The sequence below is a fragment of the Chrysemys picta genome, chromosome 21 (genome assembly GCF_011386835.1).
Source record: "Chrysemys picta bellii isolate R12L10 chromosome 21, ASM1138683v2, whole genome shotgun sequence".
NCBI classification, from domain to species: domain Eukaryota; kingdom Metazoa; phylum Chordata; order Testudines; family Emydidae; genus Chrysemys; species Chrysemys picta.
The window spans coordinates 9,288,018-9,312,887 of record NC_088811.1 but is presented as its reverse complement, the minus strand read 5'-3'; the positions used below and the strand labels follow the sequence as shown (position 1 = coordinate 9,312,887).

General features: G+C 50.4%; 1 protein-coding gene across 1 annotated transcript in view; it reads left to right on the top strand.

The window, feature by feature from the left end:
• LOC101939822 (pleckstrin homology domain-containing family N member 1) overlaps positions 1-23,962 on the top strand; it is a 42,631-nt gene extending 18,669 nt beyond the window's left edge. The window contains exons 6-16 of the mRNA XM_005292887.5: positions 2,166-2,290; positions 5,227-5,376; positions 6,168-6,248; positions 12,815-12,884; positions 14,545-14,699; positions 16,170-16,364; positions 16,799-17,062; positions 18,004-18,156; positions 18,971-19,183; positions 21,023-21,071; positions 21,825-23,962. Of these exons, the coding sequence (XP_005292944.2) occupies positions 2,166-2,290; positions 5,227-5,376; positions 6,168-6,248; positions 12,815-12,884; positions 14,545-14,699; positions 16,170-16,364; positions 16,799-17,062; positions 18,004-18,156; positions 18,971-19,183; positions 21,023-21,071; positions 21,825-22,015 (1,646 nt within the window). The 3' untranslated portion in view covers positions 22,016-23,962. The remainder of the gene's footprint in view (positions 1-2,165; positions 2,291-5,226; positions 5,377-6,167; positions 6,249-12,814; positions 12,885-14,544; positions 14,700-16,169; positions 16,365-16,798; positions 17,063-18,003; positions 18,157-18,970; positions 19,184-21,022; positions 21,072-21,824) is intronic.
• Positions 23,963-24,870: the final 908 nt, after the last annotated feature.

Sequence of the window (24,870 nt, the reverse complement as noted above, 5' to 3'; positions counted from 1 at the left end):
CATTAGTGCCAGGGGAGAGCCGGAGGATGTGGAGCGGAAGAGAGGAACTCGGGGGCTGGGAAAGGTTCATAAACCTGGATGCACCCTGACTCCAGAGCAGACGTAGTCTTGGGGTGCTGGGGAATGCAGAAGGTGACTCCTTGAGCTCCCCCCTCCCCCCCCCCCCCCGCTCTAGTGTCACAGCCACCCGAGCAGCTGGTCACGGGAGCTAAGAATATGTCCCAGGGCTTCAGGCTGAGACATTAATTTCTTTTCTCTTTTTCTCTCCCTTTGAGGCTTTGCTGGGATGTGGCAACAAAAACAGCCACTGGACGGGTTTTCCTGGGTAGCCTTTGAGAAAGGTGTAAAAACAAACCCAGCGGGAGGTCAAGGGTCATGCCCTATTCATGGAGCAGGGTACTGGGCATCTGGCTAGGTACTTGTGTTGCCCCTCTGACCACAAAGTCTGAACATGTCAGGCATTCACGTATTTATCCCCATAACATGCCTGGGAGGGAGGGCAGTGCTATTAGCCCCACTTTACAGATCGGGAAACTGAGGCACCGAGGCTGAGTGACTTGCCACACGGTCAAACAGGGAATCCAACCTAGTTCCTATGAATTTCATTTCGGCTCCAGACACTCTAGGTTCTATTCCTGTCCCGACACATTATGTGACATGATTAATATCCGAGATCCTAGACAGATTGTGGCCTCCATTGTACTAGTTGCTGTGTAAACTCACATAATAAAGAGGCTGTTCCTGCCCTAAAGAACTTGCAGTCTAAAGGAGAATGTCACTTAACCGCTCTGTGCCTTAATATCCCCACCTGTACAATGGACATAGTGGCACTTTTTCTGCCTTACAGGGGTGTTGAGAGGCTTAATTAATTAACGCTTGTAAAACAGGTTGGGATTCTGAGATGAAAGATTCCACAGAAGGGCAAAGTATCACCCTGATAAGGATGATTTTTTATGATGGCATACTGTGAATTTGCTCATCTCAATGCTCCCCAACCGTGCAGACGCTAAAATCAGAATCTTATTTACAGTGCATTTAATACAGTTTTAATGAGAGGCATCTAGTTGATTATTAATGGTGGCGAACATTACGCAGCCAGCCGGAAGTAGTTTATTTACGCCACCAGGGTATTATCATAGTGACTGGTAAGAGGTGAGAGAGACTTTTGGTATGCGCACTAAGCAAATGACAGCTTGAAATATTAAAATCAGCAGTGGCTAGCGTCATTCCATACAGCAAGGTTATGTCTGAGAGCAGTTATACGTTGTCTGGCACAAATTTCATTTGGTAAAGCAATAAGCAAAAAGCTCGGTAGAGCTACTGCAGTCATATATGTGAATTTACGACAAAAACGTGAAAGTGACAAATACATAACAAATGGGTTAACAGTAATATGCTATTTGGTGAATTTGTGAACATGTTGCCTGGGATTGGTGCAATTGTGTATTTGCCTTTAACGGCAATTGAAACATTGCTCACATTTATGGAGGGTTTTTAAAAATTCAGCAGCGAGCAGTGAAAGTTTGCCACAACAGAGGAAATCCCAACTGCTTTTATTAAGGGAACACTTTAAGATTATTTAAAAAAAATACTATAAAAATGTTTATTCTTTTACCTATAATATTTACATAGGAAAGAACATTAAAAATTGGACCAACTTTGCCCTATTGTTTGTTTTAATTTTTGTGCGTACAGCTTAGACTCAGATTGTGAAAATAATCTGTTTCATCTCCCTTTTGTTTCTAGCCTTTGGCTAGTCAATTTCTCATGCACTAGCACATTGCTGCAGTGTTTGGGTTGCAGAGGAATTTTAAAAACACTTTTTTGGACTGGATTTTTGTACGAAATAAAAACATTTGCAGCGATCTCAAATTTCACCAAAGCTGTGTTTTTATACTGCCTACATTTGGGATCTAATTCTACCTGACAGGGCCCCTTTAAGAACTATATTAGCAAAGCTGGAAAACTCTCCTCTTACAAAATTCTCCCAGCAACATGAGACCTTAGGCTCAGCCAATGACAAGTATTACATCATCAGAACAACTTCTCTCATTGGCTGAGCACAGTACACTATTGCCTAGCAACCAGGGAGAGCTGATTAACCCTTTGGTGCACTTAGCATTTTGCTGTATATACTCAGATCATCTTCTGCCTTGGGTCCCTAGGTCCCCTGCTGAACCCCCTTATCGTGTACTGCCCCAGCGAGTCGGAGCTCAAGCGATGGCTTTATCACCTGGAGAAACAGATACAGCTGAATGGGGGAAACCTGGACGGGTCCTTCCTATCTCAGGTTAGTGACGTGGGCCGTGGTCGGGAACAGGATGATCTCAGGCTTTCAATCAGTTGTTCTTAACCTTCTGCGTACCTTGGCCTTGCTATCAGGCACACTCAGAGCCCATCTTGCTCTGTGTCCCAGAATCCTTTGTGCCACCATGACACAGTGGTTTACTCCTGATATCTGGGGACCCGGGTTAAGCAGCTGAGCACTTCAGCGGGGAGTGGGAGCACCTCAAATTCCCCTCCCAGATGCAACCACTTCCGTTGGCTAATGTACACTATTAATTGCAAGTGCCAAAGGCTGCTGATCTGCAGGACACCTGGGCTTCAGTTGCGGTTCAGATCTCATTCTCCATGGGCCAGCAGGAGCTGGAAGCACAGGGGAAGCAGGAGGGAAAGCAAGATGCCTCGCCTCGCTCAGTAGTAACCCCTTCGGGTATTATGGAGTAGTGCCGAGCCAGGTTTGGAAGAGAATACTGGCTTGGAATGGTGATGACAGATGATAACTTTGCCCTGCTACAGCACCTTCCGTTTGAGGACCTTCAAGCACCTTGCATGCATTTATTTAAGCCCCTCAACACCCTTATGAGGCAGCTGATTATTATCCTCACCATTTCACAGGGGGGGAAATTGATGCACCAACAGGGTTAAGTAACTCTCCCAAGGTCACACAATCAGGCAGTGGCAGAGCCAGGGATGGAACCCAGGGGTCCTCCGGACGCCCAGTCCCTTGATCCAACTTATCACTTGTAGCGATCAGGTAAGGGGGGCTAAAGTAGAGAGAAGGGAAATCAGCAAAGATTGGGGAAGGAGTGGAAATGGTACCGCTGTCCGATTCCTTTCCAGTTGCAAGGGAAAGCCTTGCTCCATCAGGTTTAGCAGTCTGAGCTGGGTGGCCCTGGGCTGCACTCACAGCTAGACGTCATGTGTACCTGAGAGATAAAATGTATAATACTGACTGGCTGTTCCCACAGCTACCTGTCCAATCAGAGGCCCCTTCAAAGGCCTTCACCTAGAAACTCTTTCTGGGTAAAATCTCTCCTGCCGTGCCAAACCACCAGCGCAGCTACCCACCCTCGTCAGTTTGCTCCCAGCATGAATCATCGGGCCTGGTACACAGAAAAGCAAGGCTGTCTGGCAGGAGCCGTCTGACAGGCCAACCACTCATAATTTCCAGTCTGCTTCTAACAGCTGAGCGCTCGCTGCTGCAAAGGGGAAAAGCGAGCAATGATTTCCACACCCATCAAACATCTCTCAGCCCCCGCCACCAGGAGCAGACAGGAAATCAGCCGTCAGCCGAGAGAACCTGCCTAACGAGTCCGTGGGCTGTGCTGTCAATCAGGGGTTGCTGCAGTCTGGGATTTTATTAGGCAGGGACCTGTTGCTATTGTAAAAATAGGCCTAGGAAAGGCTTGTGGATTTTCATCTGTCAGCGCCGCTGCTAATCAAGCCTTTTACTTACAAATGGTCATTAATCCTGAGGTCTGTAGTACAGCTCCAGTTTACACATTTGGGGCGGGGGAGGACCAGAGAGGTGACACAGTGGCAAAGGCGGATATAGATTTCCAGTCACCTGCGCTAATCATTAGCTGACACTGCCTCATAATTAGCATTCATCAATGTAGAGTGGGCACAGTGGCTGTAGCTAATGTCCCTCCTTCTACCCCATGACTATTATTGCCTGCAACCCTTATTGCCTACCTCAATGGCCTTTTGTTGGACTATTGTTCTTTATTATTCTTTAGCTAGTGCCATAGATAAACATGGATCTTTACAACAGGTGAAATGTCCCAGATAAGTAACCGTAGATCTTTTAATAACAGGTCAGAGCATAGATCTGGTTTCCTTTGTTCTCATTTGTTAATGAGCTTGTATAATAAGCTTAAGTGCATGGGCAATATATAGTCTCCACCTTCTCTTCTGCCTCCTCCCCTTCATGCTATCATTGCCAAAGCATCCCCGGATAGACACACAAACAACTTGCATGAGGACAATGTTGTCATTTGGGAACTCTTTTTACTGCAGAAAAAAAACCAGGACATTCATGTTTGCTTTTTTTGGGGTGGCCTACATATAGGAGGCTATCCTCAGAGCGAACCTGAAGTTTCTGTGATAAAGGACCCAAGAATCTATGATTGGGAATTGAAAGAAGCTTGGGGGACTTTTGGTGTGTGTGTGTGTGTGTGTGTGTGTTTTAATTTTGGAACTTCCTTTTTGTACACCTCTGAGTTCTTGAGCTTTTGAATGTGTAGGGTCCTTTAAAAGGATGTATTGGTGGGTGTGTTTAATGGAAGAAACCAGGAATGAACTGTCATGATGGAGAAACCTCTGGAAGTTCAGAGGTTTGGCTTCAGCTTGAATAAACACCCCAAACCGTGGATGCTTCTGCATATTTCCCAAATCTGCAAAACCTTTCGAAGGAAGAGGGTGGTTAGGAAACAGGACTAAAGTCAATAGCTGTGTTTTCTTCCTGGCTCTGCTACTGACCCTGTGTGGGATTCTAGGCCAATCACTTCCTCTCTCTCAGCATGCATCCAGCGCTTTTCATACCTAGTTCTCCAAGGCTGTTCCAACCCCATTTTACAGACAAGGAAACTGAGGCAAATGATTAATTGTGGGATGGAACTCTTGTTTTCACACCAGGTTTTTACTCTTTCCTGCTTCCAGCCAAGCTGGAAATATATCCTGGGACCAGCTTGTCTCCTAGTTAAACTCTCTGCAATAGTCCAGCAATGCAAATATGATAAATGATGAAGAAGAAAACAGTTAATGGAATTTTCCAGACCTTAAAACGTGGTTTAGTTTAGCTTCCAGTTGAATTGGGGGTGGGGGGCAGCAAGCAGGGGCGGGGCTCTAGGGCTCGAGAAGGCTCTCGTGTGTTTAGGCTTGGTTTTTCCATTCCTGCCACCTGGTTCTCATGTGCCTGCTCATTGTTCCCTATTTCCTTAGTGCGACGGGAAGCAGAACTCCATAGGGAAAGAGGAACTGAGGTGGTCTGTGCAGAACATGCCTGTCCAAGAATGGAGAGGGACCCAACGGGAGTCCCTAGGTGATGTCCTCTGCGTCTCTAAAGTGAAGCTGCAGCATTTGCCTTTCCAGGTAAGATCCTGAATAAATGAAGTGACTTGCTATTGCCCGGAAAAAGTTAATAGAGCTAGTAACAGGAAAAAAAAATCTGTCTGTACAATGGGAATCTAATAGGGGACGCCATTTTCTTCAGCCCTCCTCCTCTTCACACCAGCAGCCTCCTCCCACTCAGACCTCTTCCCATGCTCGTCCTAGTTACTAAAGCAAATCTTCCATCCTGCATCCCCCGGCCTTAGCACTGCAGGCAAGGAAGTACCTGCGTGTCCCCTGGGCTGGCTGTGCCTCTGTGGATCAACAGACGAGCCACTGGGCATAGCTAGAGAGCAGCACCAGACCCGTGGAGATGCCAGGTGGGTTGTGATGTGCAAATCCACGACTGGTGTGTGTGTTGAAAGAAAGGGAAAGCAATAGCTTGATTCATATACTAAAAGAAACGTCAACCCCTCTCCCACCCGCCAAATTCCCTGGAAGGAAAATCCTAGGCCCCTGATCCTGCAAACCCTTCAGTGTGTGCTTAACTTTGCACACAAGAACAGCAGCTGCACTCAGTGTGAAGTTAAGCATGTGTGTAAGTGTTGGCAGGGTCAAGGCAGAATTTTGGAGCCCGCTGGAATCTTGTGTAGAAGCTGCACTTCTGGCTGTTGTAGAAGAATACGGGCACCTATAATTCACGGACCTAGACCCTGACCGTGGAAAGAATGCAAAGCCTCTCACTGATGTCCGTACGCTTTGGATCGGGCCCACTGTTAGTTGTTTCCCATTGCCTCTTCTGATGCTAACGCTCTTCCCCTGGGCTCTCTCAGGAGCAGCACGACAGGCTTTTGATCCTGTACCCATCCACGCTGGTGATTGTCTCCGAAGAGCGCAATGGCCTCTACTTTAAGGTATGTGCATTTTCAAGTCCTTTCTCTCCCCCAAACTCCCTTCACTCGTTTAGGCCTCCTCTGCGCTTCTTTTTTTTTTCTCCCTTTGCCGCCACCCTGTTCTGTGACCAGTAAGCCAACACTGTGGCACAAGGATGTCGTAAGGTATCCTCCCATGAGAACCACCTTGCAAAAGTCCAGGGGTGAAGGAGTCCACTGCCCGGGTATTTCAGTGTCTGGGAGGAGGCAGCTTCTGTGTTTAGTTGTGGCTCAGAACTGGCTTGGTGGCAACCCTGCGATCCTCTCCAGCTTGAGACATACCCTGTAATGCTCCCCAGCAATCTCTGCTCACCCTGGGCTGGCTCCATCTAGCTGGCTGAAAGCGGGTCGGTATTCCTTTAAACATAGCATCCGCTTGCAATTGCTCAGGCAGAGATGGCCCGTGTGATGCAGGGTTTCTCTGGGGAGGGGCACAGGGAGTTGGCTGGCTGGAGTTGAGGTTGCTAGGTGCGTTGGGTTTGCTTGTTGTCTTCACCGAGTATGTCGGTGGGGTTTCCCTACTATAGTCAACACTGGGCTCATCTCTACTGGTGGGAGCAATGCCAGGAGCTCCAGTGCAGATGGGTGGTTGCCATTCATAAGAATGGCCATACTGGGTCAGACCAAAGTCCATCTAGCCCAGTATCCTGTCTTCTGACAGTGGCCAATGACAGGTGCCCCAGAGGGAATGAACAGAACAGGTAATCATCAAGTGATCCATCCCCTGTCGCCCATTCCCAGCTTCTGGCAAACAGAGGCTAGGGACACCATCCCTGCCCATCCTGGCTAATAGCCATTGATGGACCTATCCTCCATGAATTTATCTAGTTCTTTTTTGAACCCGCTTATAGACTTGGCCTCCACAACATCCTCTGGCAAGGAGTTCCACAGGTTGATTGTGCGTTGTGTGAAAAAATTCCAAGCACCATGCCGTCGAGCCTGGCTTTGTAGAGGAGAGAGAGGTCAGAGGAGTAGAGAGGCCAAGTGGGGAAATTCTGATGGGCCCAATAATTCCAGTGTTGACCTTGCACACACTGAGCACCCCGTGATATCCTAGCGTGAGCCAAGCTGCCAGGCTCATTGCGATGTTACAGTGGGAGGAGTTTGCTCGTCTCCTACAGAAGACATTGGAGGGAAGAGAGTCAACAGAAGCAGAAGGGACAGAGGGCTGGGAGGGGTCTGTATTTCTTTCCTCTCAGAAAGAGAAAGGTCCCAGGAAATGCCCATCACTCACATACCATACACTGTGTCTCCCTCTTGGCCCTGGGAGGCAGGGTGGGGACATACTTTGGAAGCCAGAAAAGGAATGAGCAGCAGCCTTAGAATCAGCTGTGACTGTCGCCCGACACTGGATGCCCCAGGGGTGGAGAAGAGGGCTGGGGCTGGGGCGAGGGGAGAAGGAATCCAGTGATAACTCCCCCTCCCCTCCGGAGAATAGCTTACATTTGGCAACAGCAACGGAGCCATTTTGGCTACTTGGTTTGAGACCCCTTAAAGGGGCCTGGCTTTCAGAGAGCCTGGAGCATCCCCAGCTGAGTATAGGGCCCCTGTAAAGGGATCTCCACCTAGGCTTCTGAAATTACTAGTCACTTTGGAAATCCTAGGCCAGTGATACCAGGCCCCCAGCCCCTTTGGCATCTCCTTCCCCCCCAGGGCAGCCGGGCTTTGCTCCCAGGCAGTTCCTCTGGGTCAGAGCCAACGGCTGTGATTCACCAGGCTCGTGAGGCTGTAGCAGGAACCTGCTTTGCCACAGACATGTCAAGGCACAGAAGCCGCCTGCCGAGGGAGCATGGATGCTAAGATCCAGGGCAATAGGAGAGGGGAAGAAAGCACCAGGTCCTTTTCCTCTTGGGCTCCAGGCAAACCGCAGGAGTCGCCATTGGTGGCGGCTGCGGGGGAGGGGAGCGTCAGGTCCCCCTGGATGGAGCAGGCTGGTGCTGCCTTTGCCTCGGGCAACAGGTTCTGACTCACCTGTGATGGGAAAAGGCTCCGGGGCTCGGCCTGGGACTGCAAAGCAGGAGCTGCCTGTGCGTGTGAGGAAGCCAGCTCTGTGCCAGAGGAGGGAAAGCGGAGCCCAAAGCAGCTGAGGTGGAGGCCGTGGGACCCTGCCTGTGTGTTTTCCACGCCTGGGGATTGCTAACCTGGTTCACAGAGCGAAGCTGCGCGCGGTGTGCATGCGTGTGTGTGTGTGTGTGAGAGAGAGAGATCTCTGCCCCTTCACCCGGCTTCGCAAAGAGCAATGTTCGATGCCCAGTGAGGGGTTGGCGGCTGACGGGGGTTCCGACCTATCCAGCTCTCCCCAGGCCATGACGGCGATGCCCCCTCAGTCCTTGTGCACCAGGAACTGGGCTCTGATGGCTCCTCCCCTAGGCTAGGGCCTGCCGCGGACAGGAAGGAGTCGGGGGGGGGGATTGGGCGCTCAGCAGCTCACAGCGCTGGGCCTGCACTGCACAGGATTGCAAACAGAACTGCTCTTCTTCCCTTCAGAGTAGAGAGCTCATAGCCGAGGCTGCTGACCAAAGCTGGAGCTGCCCCCACCAGCCAGAGGAGCATGTGGCTGGGAGAGGGAAGGGGAGGAAGTACTGGATAATCATGCGCCTTTTCTCCCAGGCGACACGGCCCCTCTCGCTTCCAGGCAGATAGTCCCATCCCTTGCTCTCGCTGAGCGACCTCCCTCCTTTCTTGCTATGCAGGCCTCTCTGCAGGCCACAGGCCTGAGGCGGCACCTACCAGGCAGCTGGCACTGCCGTCTGGACAAGTCACGGGTTCGGTGCCATGAGGGGGTCTGTAGGACGCAGCATTGAAGTGCCCTGGCCGAAGCTCTCCTCAGCTGCAGGGCAGATTACTCCGATGCGGTGGGGCCTTGGAGACTGCCGAGATGGGAATCCCAGAGGCTTCCCACCCCCACCCTGAAAGCTGATTTTCTGTACCGGGCTTGCCCACAAGCAGGAATGCCAGGCATTGCTGAGGGTTGGCATTATTTCCCCACACTTGCTATGCTGGCAGGGTGGTAACAGGGAGCCTTTCCCTGCATACTCGGGTTTAGAATGTTCCGCACAGCAGCAGTTTTCCCAACCGCAGGCTCGCCGTGCAATTAGTAATCAGGGTGTGGTTACTCCAGTAAGACCGAGATGTACTGGAGCAATAAATGTACTGGCACTCCGAGCCCTTTCCCAGCACCTTCCCTCCCAGAGCCTCGCAACACTTCACACGCACTCAGTCGTGAAAGCCTCACAGGCAGGGATGTAATCATTTATTATCCTGGTGGGGAAACTGAGGCACAGAGCGGTGACTGGACTTTCCCTAGCAAGGTCACACACAGAGCAGGTGGCAGAGCCAGGACTAGGATCCAAGGTGGGGTAGGATCAGACCCCAGGAGTCCTGGTTCTCACGCCTCCCCTGTTGCTCTAATCACTAGCTCACTGTCCTTTAATGTGGCAGAGAAATACCCCAGGAGATAGTGTTTGGCTAGCTGCTATTACAGAGCCCCTAGGACCGTAGAAAGAAGCACCCGACTACTATGAAACTATTCTAGCTCCATTCTTCAGCAGACCTATGTTTTCACGTCAGTCCCCTAAACGTCAGGCACGTTCCCAAAGCCAACCTTACCCACGAGGGCCAGGTTCGCAAAGGAGAATGAAATGTGCGAGCCTGCAGAGCCACGGGCCAACTTGTCGTACCAGTACAAACCAGCATTTTCACTGGCCAGCCGGAATTGCCACGCGCACCTGCGCGTTTTCACAGGTGATTTCCATGCGCTGCGCTGTGAACAAACAGCCCTTGATTTCACTAGGGCCCAGAATAAGAACCTGCGGGAACATATTTGATTTCTGTTTATTGCATAGTCCTATCTGTTCAAAATCCCTCTTCACGGCAGCGAGAGGGGCAAATCCAAAGGGGTGTGGAACCCAAATGGGATGGGGTGTATGTTCTGACTCTATAGACTCATTGGGGATGGTGGTTTCTGCCTGCCTCTGACATGCATGATAATTATATATGCTCAGAGCCTGGATCTGTATTGTCCTGTGCCTTGTGCAGTGACTTACTCTAGCATAGAGTGGGTGTTGTACAATGCTACTGTTCTGGTTTGGGAGCATTTCACACCTATCGTGTACTGTACAAGGCAGCTGAGAATCAGGCCAAGGAGCCAATTAATTGGGCTGTATGGAAAAACATTGTGCACTAGTGAAATAGGCTGGGAAGATCTGGCCCTGAAAGAACAAGTGAGGTCTGGAAAACTTTGAACTGCGCTGAGCCGCACTACAGGTGAATTTGGCCTTTCTGTCTGGAATCAGTTCTGCCCATCTCCTGTTTCGTAGGTGTCCCTTCCCCAGCCTAATCACTAGGGATGTCGGCATGAAACTGGACCTTTGCTTTTTAAGCACGCGTTAGTTCCTGGCTCATCTTCCCCACTCTGAGGTCACTAGCCTCCCCCAGAGACAACACGACTGGCTGCCATGCAAATTGCTCTTCGCTCACAAACAGGACTATGATGACATCCGGCTGCAAGTAAACAGGGCTCTCTAGAAACAAAGATCCTGGTAAAAAGAACAGGAGTACTTGTGGCACCTTAGAGACTAACAAATTTATGCATATGCATCCGAAGAAGTGGGCTGTAGTCCACGAAAGCTTATGCTCTAATAAATTTGTTAGTCTCTAAGGTGCCACAAGTACTCCTGTTCTTTTTGCGGCTACAGACTAACACGGCTGCTACTCTGAAACCTGTCAAAAAGATCCCGGTGTTCTGAGGTGTCCCCTGCTTAAAAAAAAAAAATCTCATATGTGAATTGTTTCCAACTAGCTGTGGCTTTACAATCCTGGGGTCAGCTGCTCTTATCCGGACCGATCCTGCATCTGTTGTGCACCCAAAACTCAGTGGACGCTTTTGGGTACTAAAGGAAAATGGGGTTTAGACCCTAACTGATACCCTGACTGTACTAACTCTTGGGAGAAGTTCTCCTGAAAGGCCATGCCACTGATGTAAAGACGCTATCAACCCCCCTGGCAAATGGTAACTCCTGCTGCGTTCTAATCCCAGCTCTGACTGTCCCTAGGCAAGTCACTTAACATCTCTTCCTCAGTTCTCATCGATTAAATGGAGAAAATAGTACTTCCCAGGCTGGCCTGTTGAGAGGATTGATGTTTGCAAAGCTGGAAGGTCCTAGGTATTTTATTTCACCACATGCCACTATGACTGTATATGATTTATTTAGAGAGACATCCCTACAATGACACTTAATGGCACGTCAAGGTATATTAATCCTTAAACCCATAACTAGTGATCATGTCTTCATCAATCTTATTATTCTGTCCACCTAACCAAACAAAGTGTTGTCCAGGGCAATGTTTGCAATCCATGTGGGGAAACCAACCAGAAAATCACTAGAATTTGAAAATAGTGGCACAGGAGAAAGCACATTTTTTCCACAGGTCAGAGCTCGGCAACTCCTTATAAATAATTTACATGGCTTGGGCATTCGAGCTACAGTCACAATTTTTTAAAGGCTTTTCCCCCCCTGTGAAATTTATGTGAAAATTCATAGGAGAGACTGGGATTGTGGCTAAGGCACTGGGATCAGACTCAGACATTCTGGGTGCAATTCCCGACTCTGCCACAGACTATCTGCCTGACCTTGGGCAAGTCCCTTAGGGCCAGATTTTTAAAGGTATTTAGGCACCTAAATACTTTCTGAAAATTCTACTAAGGAGCAGATTTTTCAAAACACCTAAGTGATTTAGGTGCCTAAATCCCATTGACTCTCAGTGAGACAAAGGGCTTGTCTACTCAAACAAACTGTGGCAAGTTGGGTGTGAATCTACCTTGCACTAACCTGCTACCCTCTAACTGTCCATGTGCAGCCTGTGGACGTGTGTGAACAGTTAGTTAATGCTCTTTGAGCTAGTCCTGCTTCAAAGAGGACTAAGGGTTTGTCTACACTGAAGCGGTGCAGTTGTAGTGCTTCAGTGTAGACACTGCCTACACCAACAGGAGGGTTTCTCTTGTCAGCGTAGGTAATCCACCTCCCCGAGAGGTGGTAGGAAGGTCGATGGAAGAATTATTCTGTTGACCTAGGACTGTCTACATGGGGACTTAGATCGGCTTAACTCGGCCGCTCAGGGATGTGGGTTTTTCACACCTCTTCCGTCGATGTAAGAAGTGTCTGTGCTACACTGCTACTGAGGCACATAGCCTAATAGTTTGTGCAGACAAGCCCTGAGTCACATTTGAAAATGAGATTCAATCGCCTAGGTGCTTTAGAAAATGTTGCCCTTAGTCTCTCTCTGCCTCAGTTCCCTATCTGTAAAATGGGGATAATACTGCTTCCTTTCTTCCACCTTTGGCTATCCGGTCTATCTAGACTATAATCTCTGCATTGTCTTTCCTTATGTGTGTGTACAGCACCTAGTACAATGGGAGCCTGCTCCTAGTTACAGGCTGAGATGCTACAATACAGACAAGAACAGCCTGAAGTTTAAAAAGTAAAAGAGGGCAAATGTTGAATGCTCTCATGTTGTGGAATTCTAAGCCTGTTCCTTTCTACAAACAGGGAGAACTGCCACTGAATGCAATACAAGTTCATTTTGAAGAAAACCAAAAACGCTCCTTTCTAATAGAAGGTACGTGACTAATGCATGCTGGATACAGCAGTAAGAACAGGCCGACTGATTTATAGGAATCCTATTCAGTCATTTAAAATTTAGGTTCCAAAATAAGATTTTGCTTCTGAGCTTTATTTTTATGTAGCAGGGTGGTGGTAGGATTCCAAAACTTAATCTGGGCAGACATGTTTGCATCAATGGAAACACTTTTACATTGTACCAGTGAAATGTCTGTGTTCAGAAACCGATTTCTACTACTGCGTGAAAGCCAGAAATTGGAAATGAATTGACGCCGTACAAACAGGAAATGAAACTCACTAGCCTCATTTCACTGTCAGCTGTGTGAAATACAAAAAAAAAATCAACCAGCAGGCACCCCCTGATGACAGGGAGAGCTGCTCACCTTTTATTTTTGAATTTTGACAAGAAATTTCATGGAAATCTCAAATTTCTAAATGTTGAGGATAAAACAGAATTCAGGACAATTTCCACAGGTATTTTTTCCTGTTTATTTTTCTTCTACTACACCTAGTGATTTTAAAGCATCACTAGTTGACTAAACATTGGGAGGAACAATTGTTATGATTGTTTCTTTATCTTGACTGTGTCCCCTTTTAATTTATGCCTAAACTTAAGTACAGTAAAAGCTGTTTTACTGGCACTTCGCCATCCGGAAAGCTCTATACACTGGCATTTCTTATCTTCATTGAAATGTGGTTTATAGTCTGGTTGGTGAGGGGCTGCCAGGGGCTTGGGGCATGGGAGGGGGTGTGGAGTGTGAGCTCTGGGAGGGAGTTTGGGTGCGGGAGGGGGCTTGGGAGGGGATGTGGGGTGCCAGATCCGGGGGCCACTCAGCTCGGGCGGCTCCCCGCAAGTGACGCCCTGTCCCGGGCTCCGGCTGCTCCCCCTCCCTCTGTCTCGAGTGCTGGCTGCGCAGCTCTCATTGGCTGGGAACCGCGGCCAATGGGAGCTGTGGGGGCAGCGCCAGCGGGCGGAGGCAGTGCCCGGATCTGGCACCCTGCACTCCCTCCAATGCCCCAACCCTCTGCCCTGAGCCCCCTTTCGCACCCAAAGTCCCTCCCAGAGCCCACACTCCATACTCCCTCCCGCGCCCCAGCCCCACATCCCCTCCCGCACCCAAACTCCCGCCCTCTTAGATAATTGGCATTTTTTACTTATTGGCACCCCTCCTTCCCCCAACATGCCGGATAAAACAACTTTTACTGTAGTGTATTTATTGAAATGACATATACATAACTATCACTTTTTAAAAAAAAGAGCAAATTTAAAGAATTCCGTGTCTTGCGAACTAAAGAGAAAGGTGGGGGAGGTAATATCTTTTATTGGACCAACCTCTGTTGGTCAGAGAGACAAGCTTTCGTGAACTAAGTTTAGGAACGTATTTAATTCTCTTTAATCATTCAAAACCGGTAGCTCAGCAGCTGGCCCGTTGCTGAAATGCAAGTGCTGATTTTTCCAGGGTAGATGCACAACAGGGGAAATTCACCCAGTGCCAAGGTCCGTGCAGCATTTATGCCCTACTTACACATTGTTTTGGTGCATGGGCCTCATGCGGACCCCCCGCCTAAGGGGGATGTTTGTCCTCAGTGGATTTCAGAGGGGAGAAAGATAGACTCTTAATCTGCATCATTAACCATGTGATTTATCTTACTTCCAGGACGACTAATAAACTCAATCCAGGTCATTTGCCCCAGCTACGAAGATTACCAGGAGTGGCTGTACTGCCTTAAAACAGCCCAGTTTCGGAATGCTGACTCTTCCCTTTCAGGATCAGAAAGCTTCTCGGGATCAAAGCCACCACACCTTGGGCAGGTAATGTATATTTATTGCAGGACTGCCTGGTAATCAGTGCATGTCCCCAAGGACTCCCAGCTGTCGTATCTCCAGTCACATGAGACTGCCCCGACACACCAGACTGCTTTGAGTCCCACCCTGAAAGGCACTAATGAAAGTCTTTGATCATTTTAGATTATATTTAGAGCCCTATAAAAAGCAGATCCCTGGATGTAGATTATGAATCTGTTGTGCAATTTTAATGATGCATTGGTACAGTGACAATAATGGTGGCTTACAAAGGTGGCAGCCGGTGCTTAGTTTGTAATGGAAGAGGTGCCGGGGCTCACGCAATTTTTCTCCTTTGGTAACTGAAGCAGCAAGCCCAGAGGTGCCAGGGCTATGAACTGCCGAGCCTAGAGGTGCCGGGGCTCAGCCCTGGCACAAGTTAAGCCCTGGTGACACACCCCTCCGCCCTCATCCCCAGCCCATCCTGTTCCAATGTGTTCAGGGCTTGGGAATTAGTGGAGGTCATTTTTCCCCCTGCTGAGCGGCTCATTATTAAATCCCAGGCTGCTCATTTCAAAGATGGAGAGGCAGTTCACCTGAGATGCATCTGCACTGATTTGCCCGGATCGACATTAGGGCAGCGGCCTCCAGCAGAAGTATCTGGCGGGGAGATGGGGCTTAGGTGTCAAAGGCATCTCATTAGAAGTTACAGGGATGGAGTAAAGGTCGATGAAGGCCCTTGGATTCGCTCCGCTCTGGGGGGCGGGGAGAGGAAAGGCTGGGGGTGGACTGTCTCAGGGGGTGGAGTGATGTGAGTCAGAGTCTTTTACCGAATAGCCCAGCATGGCAGTGAGCAAAATTGTTTCCCATCTGATGACTGGCCAGTGTCCAATGTGCAATGAGTTGCCGGGTCTCACTCCAGTTCCCGAGAGTGACGTGTTCCCGCCGCGCAAACCACCATCGCAGCTGGCCCCTGTATAGCTCCCTGGTTCGCAGTTCACAAGCACTCAACTACCCTCCGACACCTGGAGGGCAGCACCTCCCTCTCACGTGGTCAGCGGAGTTTGCCGTGGCAACCCAAGCTGGTCCTGTTCTGTGCCTAGTGAGGGGACTCTGTGCTGTCAGGCCAGCACCCAATTCACATAGACGTTAAAAGAGCAGCTGACGCTAAGGTGGCATTGCCCATGGATCTGAGGGCGAGCTGACCATTGGGGGTCTCTTTCAGAGCCTGGGGGATGTTGCGGGGAATGGATTAGCCCAAATCTACCAATGAATAGAGATATCTCCTATCTCCTAGAACTGGAAGGGACCCTGAAAAGTCATCAAGTCCAGCCCCCTGCCTTCACTAGCAGGACCAAGTATTGATTTTGCCCCAGATTCCTAAGTGGCCCCCTCAAGGATTGAACTCATAACCCTGGGTTTAGCAGGCCAATGCTCAAACCACTGAGCTATCCCTCCTGTAATGAGAAGTATTGGTATTTTTAACCCTGCCCAATGTAGTTCCCAGGCAGTGGGAGAGGCTCCCTCACCTCTGATGGCCGGACAAACTCCTGGACGTCACGAGGAAAACTTACCACCTCAACCCACCACTCCCAGCACAGTGGCTCCATCCCTGACCAGCAATCATTTGTTCTGATGCCTGAAGGCAGAGTGACTGAAGACCCGCTGTCCCCAGGCTATGCCCAGCCTGTCCATGTAAGTGACATGAGGTCTCTTGGGAGCCTGGGGGATACAGAGGGGATCAGTTGGATGTTGGGTGGGTTCAACAGTGTCGGGGTTGCGCTGCTGGCCAGGAAAGCTGAATGAAAGTTGCTCATTGATGCACTGGCCTGAACAAGTCATTTAAATGCAATTAACCAGACGGAATGGGGGGCACTGGCTTAATTTGGTTAAACGAGAGTTTAGATCAGCAGGAGAATTTCCAAAGCAGTTAATACACATCAGTATCCTCATTAATATTACAAGTATCAGGGGGTAGCCGTGTTAGTCTGTATCCACAAAAACAACAAGGAGCATGTGTGTATTCTGGTAGGTGTGTGCCTAATCACGTCTGTGTGCCTGTGGGTGACATGTGTCCGGACTCTCACTGTTATGACAGCTGGTCCATAGCATTTGTTGTCTTGTTTCAGTGCCTGGCAAATCCCAGCTGGCCAAGTACCGGGATCCCCAAACCAGAACTGAAGAGGGGCGGCAGCGCTCGCAAGTCCAAAGGCAAATGCGGACCTGCCCAGCAGCCGCAGCCCAGCAGCCAGGACTCGGAAAGGACTGTGTTTAGCCTCATTCCCAAAAACCCCAACAGGGAGCCGCTGTCGCCAGTGTACAACGATCCCTACTCTCCACTGAGCTCCCAGCAGCACCCAGCAGTCCCCCCGCTGCATTTGGACTCGAACAACGTAAGGGCTTCTCGTCTCACTGGGATGCAGATGACGTGGCCGAGCCCTTTCCACTCCAACGCCTGCACGCTCATGGTGGGGAGGGGAGTGGAATAGATGGACCAAAGGGATTCGGTCACCTGCCGACAGAGGCATTCGTTTTGCTCTCCATGCTCCCGCCCTACATTCTGCCTCGCTTCCAGAAGGACCGCCCCTTAAAGGGCAACTCGCAGGAAGTTACTTCCACAATAGCAGGTGTTTTGGGGGCAGGAGTGAGAAAGGGGATGGGCTCATCTCTGCTTTGGATGGAGCGGGTTCTCATTAACCCCTCACGTGCTCCGGGACCCTGTGCCTGAAGGCTGTGTGAGTGCCGCTCTGACTGGAGCTCTGCTGGTAGAGAAGAGGGGTTTACATGGTGAAGAGGGCATTATTGTGATAGAGGACATGGCATCTCCTCTTCCTCAGCCTTTCCTACATAAATCTGGTCTCTAGAAGATCAGAGAGGCAGGACTAGCTTTGAGCATAAGCAAAGCAATTGGTCGCTGGGTTCCGTGCAGGCTCTGTAGCTAACTGGCTGGTTCTCTCTCCTGTTACAGATAGGAAAGCACTGACGTAACCTTTTCTTGCAGCTTAGGGCTCTGTACATTGTGAGGCTGGTTTTGGGAAGAGGCCTGCAGTGTGTTTCCATAGCTGTTTCCATCAAGCCTTACCAAGGATAAGCGCCTACTACTGGTTCCCAAGCAAAGGAGTTACCCCTTTAGCTCCAGTGGTTACCACTGATGCTTGTTGTGCTGAGTTCAGTCCCCACTGATGGACGGTTATAGAGCCAGGGCTCGGTGATCCCATTGTTTAGGACCGCGTTGCATTTGGAGTTAGAATTCCAGGGGAATCCCACCCCATGCCCCTGAATGAATCAGTGTGTCCGCGAGACCTGGCGTTAACTTTTCGACTCTTCTTTTCAGCTGAATCAATGGAGCTTGGGGGAAAGTCAGACTCCGGCAGCTCCCAGCTCTCTGGAGAAACCAGCCCCGCCCCGCTCTCCCCTGTACGCTGACCCCTACACCCCGACCCCCACCCCTGGACGTAGGGTTGCAGACTCTGACTTCCTGGAAGAGGTACGATATGTATGTGACCGTGGGGCTGCCCAGGGCAAGGGGAGTCGCATCCTTGGCTCAGTACGCAGAGCTTTGGCAGCATGTGACTCCAACAGAGCCGTGCCCGGCCCCGCAGGCCTTTTCTCCTGGGCGAGTCTTCCACGGTGCCTGTCTCTCTGGCGACCAGCAAAGTTCTCTGCCTGTTGGCTCCGGACTGAAGCAGTGAGGAGCTGGTTTCCTCTGTCCAGATGAGGGTGCCAAGTGACCGAGGGATGAGCAAAAATGCACCAAACTGGGGTGGGGGTAGGCGGTGAGCTTCGGTTTCCCCAGACCAGGGTGATTCAGATCTAGGGACCGCTTTCACCAAACCCCTGAGTTTCAGGGGTGTTGTGGGGGGGCGTGTAGATAAATCAATGAGCTCATCTCTCATAAGCTGCTGCCATTTCTGTGTCGTTCACTAGCAGCTGCTATCTTGCTGCTAGGCGGCAGCTCCCTTTCATCTCCCCTTTTCAGAGCCCTGAGCTGCCCTTCAGTCTCCCCCTCCACCCCCTGATGTGGCACAGTGTCCCCTCCCCGCATCCTCGTGCCTGGCCGGATTCCCTCTGGAGTTCCTCGGCATCGCTCGGGGGCATGGCTGAGCGGCATGAGGCGACTCCCCCTCCCTCATCAAGGGGCTGCGTGTCAACGCGGTGGATTGTGAAATTTAGACCCAGAACCTCTTTTTGTGGCTCTGGTATTTTATTGATACATCGGGGTGGGTGGAGGTGGGGGGCAGTCAGGGAAGGCCCCTATCCAGGGACGGCAGTTACCAAGTTGGGATTTGTTCTCGTCTAAGTTCTTAAGACGTCATGGTCAGACTGGCTCAGAGCAGCTGAACGGCTACGCAGAAATCCCAGGGGCCCATCACCCTCCGCTGCAGAAGAAGACCTCCCACCCGTTGCCCAGCAGTCGCGGCAGAGAGCCACCCGCCGCGCAGAGATACAGCAACCCTGGCACCTCGTGTCACTTCCCGCAGGCATCTCCCCCCAACGTTTCCTGTTTTACAAATGTGAGTGCCAAGATGGGGCCTATGGGTCGCTCCCACTGCCACCAGACATGTTTGTGCCCTCAAGGCCCAGAGTCTGAGGCCAAGCACGTGTGGGCATAGGCGCTGACTCCGTGGGTGCTTCGGAGCTGGAGCACCCACGGGGAAAAATTGGTGGGTGCTCAGCACCCACCAGCAGCTCCCTGCCCAGCTCACCTCCACCTCTGCTCCGCCTCCTCCCCTGAGCGTGCCATGTGCCCACTTTCCCCCCCTAGCTCCAAGCGCTTGCGCCACGAAACAGCTGTTTCGCGCGGCTGGGAGGGATGGGGGAGAAGGGGGAACGCGGCTCGCTCGGGGAAGAGGTGGAGCCAGGGCGGGGATTTGGGGAAGGGGTCCAATAGGGGCAGGGAGGGGGTGGAGTTGGGGTGGGGACTTTGGGGAAGGGGTTGGAGTGAGGCGGGGCAGGGGCGGGGAAAGGGTGGAGTCGGGATGGGGACGGGAGCAGGAGGTGCGAGCACCCACCGGCGCCGAGGAAAGTTGGCGCCTATGCGTGTGGGCACCCCTTCATTTCAAAAGGAGCATTCCTCTGACCACGGAGCAGGGTTGGCGGGATGTGGAAGCATCTTTCAGAGACAGTACAGCATCGTCCTGTGGTGATCTTGCGTTGCACCAGGAGGAGACAAATGTCTTGATGCTGAGATGGTACCTTGACATGGCCAGTGGTAACAACAGCATCCCTAGTGGTACATGCCAGAGTAGGTCAAGAAGTAGGCTACTGCCCAGATCCAGACTGGGGCGTTATGTAAAATAGGAGTGGGTTTGCTCCTCCTGCCCCACCATGGCTTACAGTCTGCAGGAGTGTTGGGTGTGATTTCAGTCCAGGGTGTGGGGAAAGGGATGTGCAACTCTGGTTACTTTTATTAATAAGGAGTCAAATCCCAAGGTCCTTATTTATGTCTGTCTTAGGCATTTATAGCCCCCCGTTACCGTAGTGTCTGAGTGCCTTACAATCTATAATGGATTTCTCCTCACCGCACCCCCGGGAGGTAGGGAAGTATTATCCTAATTTTACAAAAGGGAAACTGAGGCACAGAGAGACTAAATGACTTGGCCACAGTCACGGAAGACGTCTGTTCCAGAGCAGCGACTTGAACCCAGGTCTAGCTAGGTTAGTGCCTAACCACTGGACCATTCTCCTCTATATTTGTAAGCTTTCCTGCGGTTATCATCCCCACGGAGCCTGAGGCCTGTAGCGCACATATCCTCACAGGTCCCCACGCAGGTAGGGTCGGTATCATTATCCCCAGTCTGTAGATGGGGCACAGAGAGAGAGATCTGAAGTTCTGAGCAGCCACTATTTTTAGTTGAAGGCAATGGGAGCTATGGATACTCCACAACTCTGAAAACCAGCCCCTAAGGGACTTGACCAAGGTCACCCAGGGATTCTGTTGCAGAGCTGGGAGTTGACTGCAAATTGCTGAGTCCCAGTTGGGGGCCTTCCGCAGCATCCTTGCTCCCGCAAGCTGCTGGGGGCTGAAGATGCAGCTCCTTGCCCAGGGAACATCTACAGCTCTCGAGAAGCCCATTTTCCCAGCCCGTGTGTGACGCATGCCCAAGAGCGACCTCTCTGAGTGACTAAGAAAGGTTGTGGACTGGGTCCCGCTGGATCTGCCCATTGTGCCAGAAAGATGATGGTTACAATGCAGCGGTGTAAAGTATTTGACCCTCAGGGATATGATTGGGTACACCCTGGAGGATTTGGATGTGGGAAGCTACAGAGCTGCGATTCCTTGGTGAGAAAGATCCCGGCACTGACATCCCAAATGCTAAGAGACACCCCTCATCACTATTTCTTTCCTCTAGATCCCCTCCTTGAAGGAAGAATTTCTGGGATCCTCACTGCAGTCCTCAGGTGAGTCCCCCAGGAGCCAGAGAGAACCACTGTCTGGTTCCAGTACAATGCAACACCAGCACTAGATTTCTGCCTCTCTTCTAACCTGGCCTAAGCTGTGCTCAGCCCAGCCCAGCTGTATCTCAGCACTTTCTAAATCTGCCAGCAGCCGCTGCGTGTTCTGCAACCCAGGCTGCAGGGCTGGTGTCTGTCACCTTCGGTTAGTGACAGAAAAGGCCCCTTCACTGCCCCCGGGCTCCATCTCTCTGGCTTACGCTGGAGTTTGCATTTGATACTTAGGCACTTTTCCAGGAAAATCATTTAGATGCAATTACCCCCGGATTTGGTGGCGCTGGGGCCATGACCCAGGATAATGTCTGACCTTGTTCATCTTCTCGCTAGAGAATGACACGGGGCTTTCGCTAGGTCCATTGCTTCCCTGTGGACAAGTGGCCATGTGACAAAGGACAACAACCCACCGTCAGTCGTGGCTGGCCTGCACTCTCTGTAGGAGTCTCAGCAGCGAGACCAAGAACTGTAGGGATGGAGCTCTCCCCAGGAGCTGGGCCATCTGGGGCGGGGCAGGGCAGTATGGGCCAAGCATGCTTTGCTGATCCTTCTCTTGGATCTGCTCTCTGAGAGCTTCAGCTACCAGGTCTCTCACTGCAGCACCTTGCCCCATTGTATATTTTTGGAAGAGACTATAATAGCGTAGGAATCCTGTAGCAATCAATGTAAACTGCTTTGTTTGTCTCTTTCTCCTCTGATTTGCAGAGGGAAGCGCTGGTGTTTACAACCTGCCCGGGAATGGCCGCGTGCGGCACGACTCTGCATATCATGACTACGCAGAACTCCAAAGCTTCCACAGCGACTTCAGTTATGACAACCTCTGGGAGGCTGAGGAGAAGGAGTCGGGCATCCGGCAGGCCGGGCCCTTCTCCTGCCAGCAGTTTTATCATGTATGAGGGAAAGAAGCCAAAGCAGTGCTCATAAAAACTCCCGGGCCTGCCCCACCCTGACCACTTTGCTTTCAGCCATGCCTTTGAGCTGTGAAGCGTGTAAGGTGTGTATAGAATGAGCAGGGGGAAGGATCCCTCCAGTGACTGGGTCTCCTGTGTGTGCTGAGCTCTGGCTCCGGCAGGTTTTCATCAGGTTGGAACTCTTCCACCAAATCTTAATACGATGCCCATGAGCATGAACAAGACTCTACGAATCCTAATGAAAAATGAAGTCCCTCCCCATCCCCCAACATTTCGGCAGTACTAGGGGGATCTTGGACGCTAGGCACTCTAAAGAAACTCACTGTCCCGGCTGTGTAGGGAACCGGGTTTCGTGAATAGCCGTTGTTCCATGCAGTGGAAAAGAAGCCTAGCTCCTAATCACGCTCCCTTCGGCTAACAGGACATTGTGAGTATGGAAAGGTCGGTGACTCAGAGGGGCTAGAAGAGGAGAAACCGGTCATTGGACGGGTTAGCGTGTGTCTTATGTATTAAAGAGCTATGCATCGGGAAACCTGGTCGCTTTCCTTTTCAATGGAGCTGCTTAGTTGGCGACATCCGGGATACCTTTAAACCTTGAGCTCTGTCGATTAGCCAGACCTTTCCCCGCTAAGCGTCAAGTCTGTGAAGACCTGTGAACATTCACCATCACCTAAAGTCTGCAGCGTGGGTAACAACTGCGCTCAGCCCATTGACTTGGTGCAAAAGTCAGAGTTGGCAATGGAGATAGGGCAGACAGAAATCCTCACCTGATCCACAGGCCCTGCTCAAGCTAACAGAGGAGGGTCATGTAGGGTCCACCTCTGTCTCTGGACACCGCTCAATCTTCCCTGCCAGTGATGGCCCAGAGACTATGGTGATGGGCGCCAATGAAAGAATCTGCATAGCTTGGCCAGCATTGAGAAAGAGACGAAGAGGAAATCTGTTATCTGTGAAGTGCTCCAAAGGGCATGTGTTTTCAAGAGTTCTCCAGGTGCGGATACCCCTGGATCCCTCCATGAGACTTTTTCTCTCTCTCCCATTCAGACCTCTCCAAATTTACTGAACTCAGTCTAAACCCTGCCTCTTGTATGTCTGGGCAGTGGGGGAGGGCAGGAAATCATCATTAAGCAAAACTCCTGCATGATCCTCCGAATGCTCCAATAATCTAAGGAATGCTGGTGTCCTGAGTTCCACTCCTGGGCCCTTAGGGGAAGGCAGAAGACCACTGCACAAAAACCATCATTCCTGGGGGGACAGTGTCTTAGCTTTATCGGACCCTTTGGCTCATACAGGGTCAACAGCAAGCCAAGGTGCTTTACCCTAGGCTCCAAATTCTAACCTGCATTCCCCAAGCAATCTGTAGAACAAAACGTATTAAGGAAATCTCTTTTTTTCACTGGTGGAAGTGAAACAAGCCACTAGACTGTTGTACTTGAAATTTTTTAGACGGTAATAAGCAAAGTTTACACGTAGGTTTTGAGTGGAATATTTGTATTTTATATGTAAATGTGGGTGAGTTAAAAACTTATTTAATTTCGTAGCTATGGACTATGAACAATACTGTGAGACTATCAGCTGCCAACACATCTGTGCTGTGTGGGATGGTTGGGTCTTCCAGCTGTTTTTGTTTTGTTTCAGGTTTACTTTCCTATTGGGAGGGTTTATATATAATAACTTAACACTGAGAGGAGCTATTTATTATGAACAGAATTGCACTGGGGAATGTCAGAGGCACATCGTTTTCTGGGATGCAGCTGGGCTCACTGAATGTTGCTGTGTTCACTGAAACCAAAGACCTTTTTCAAGATCTAGATTTTTCTATATATAATAGCAGTGATTGCAATGTATCAAAATAATTGACTGTAAAGTACTCTGGTCAATTTCTGCAAGACTGTACAATTCTAATAATAATACACACACCTGTCTTCAGAACTGAGTCTCTGTGTGTCCTCATCTGGTTTAACTGAGGGATTGGTGGTTTTTCTCTGTGTTGCTGTCCTTCCTTCCAGCACCTGAAGGACAAAATAACTTTTCCCCACCTTCCCTAAGTCTTTGAATCACTAGCTGGAGGAAGAATTTTCAAACTGCCAACAGCCTGCGCTGCTCAGTTGAGATCAGTCATGTGCAAACACCTTATCTAGGAACAAATTCTCTAGTGTCTTCTTCGGGAGATGGGATTCGTGCCAGAGGCTGGGACTCCAGACTTTACAGACTCTGTTTTGCCCTGCTGTCTTTGGAATCTTTCGGCTGGAAAGGTGCTTTGCAAGTATCAGTCAAAGAATTCAAATTGCTCAACAGATTTTACTGACCGGGGTCACTTTGCCTGCCTGCGAAGTTTATCAGTTATGCTGGCTGCAGTCCAGTAATACAGGAAACTTGCAGAGGGCCAGCAGGAGCTGAAGTAGATCATAAGTGATGCATAAACCGTTAGCGGAACATTTGCACAGGAGTGGATTTCACTCAAGAGGCACCTTCTCTTTCTCTCTTGTTTCTCAGTCTTTCAAACTAATCTAGCATTCTACAGCAGCTGTGACTGTACCATCTAACTGTAACATCTTCCAGGGTGGGAGGGGGAAGGAAATCAATTAAGGCATTCTGGGTGGAAGCAGGGGTGAAAGTAACTTACAGGACTTACCGGTACTGCCGGAGTCCTGAGGGGGCATGGCCTCATCCGGAAGAGGTGGGACCTCTCAAGATTTAAAGGCCCTGGGGCACTGGCTGTGGCTGGGAGCCCCAGGGCCTTTAAATTAACTCTGGTCTCCCAGCTGCAGAGATGGTTGGAAGCCCCTGGGGCTCAGGGGCAAATTAAAGGGCCTGGGACTCCAGCCGCCGCGGAGCTC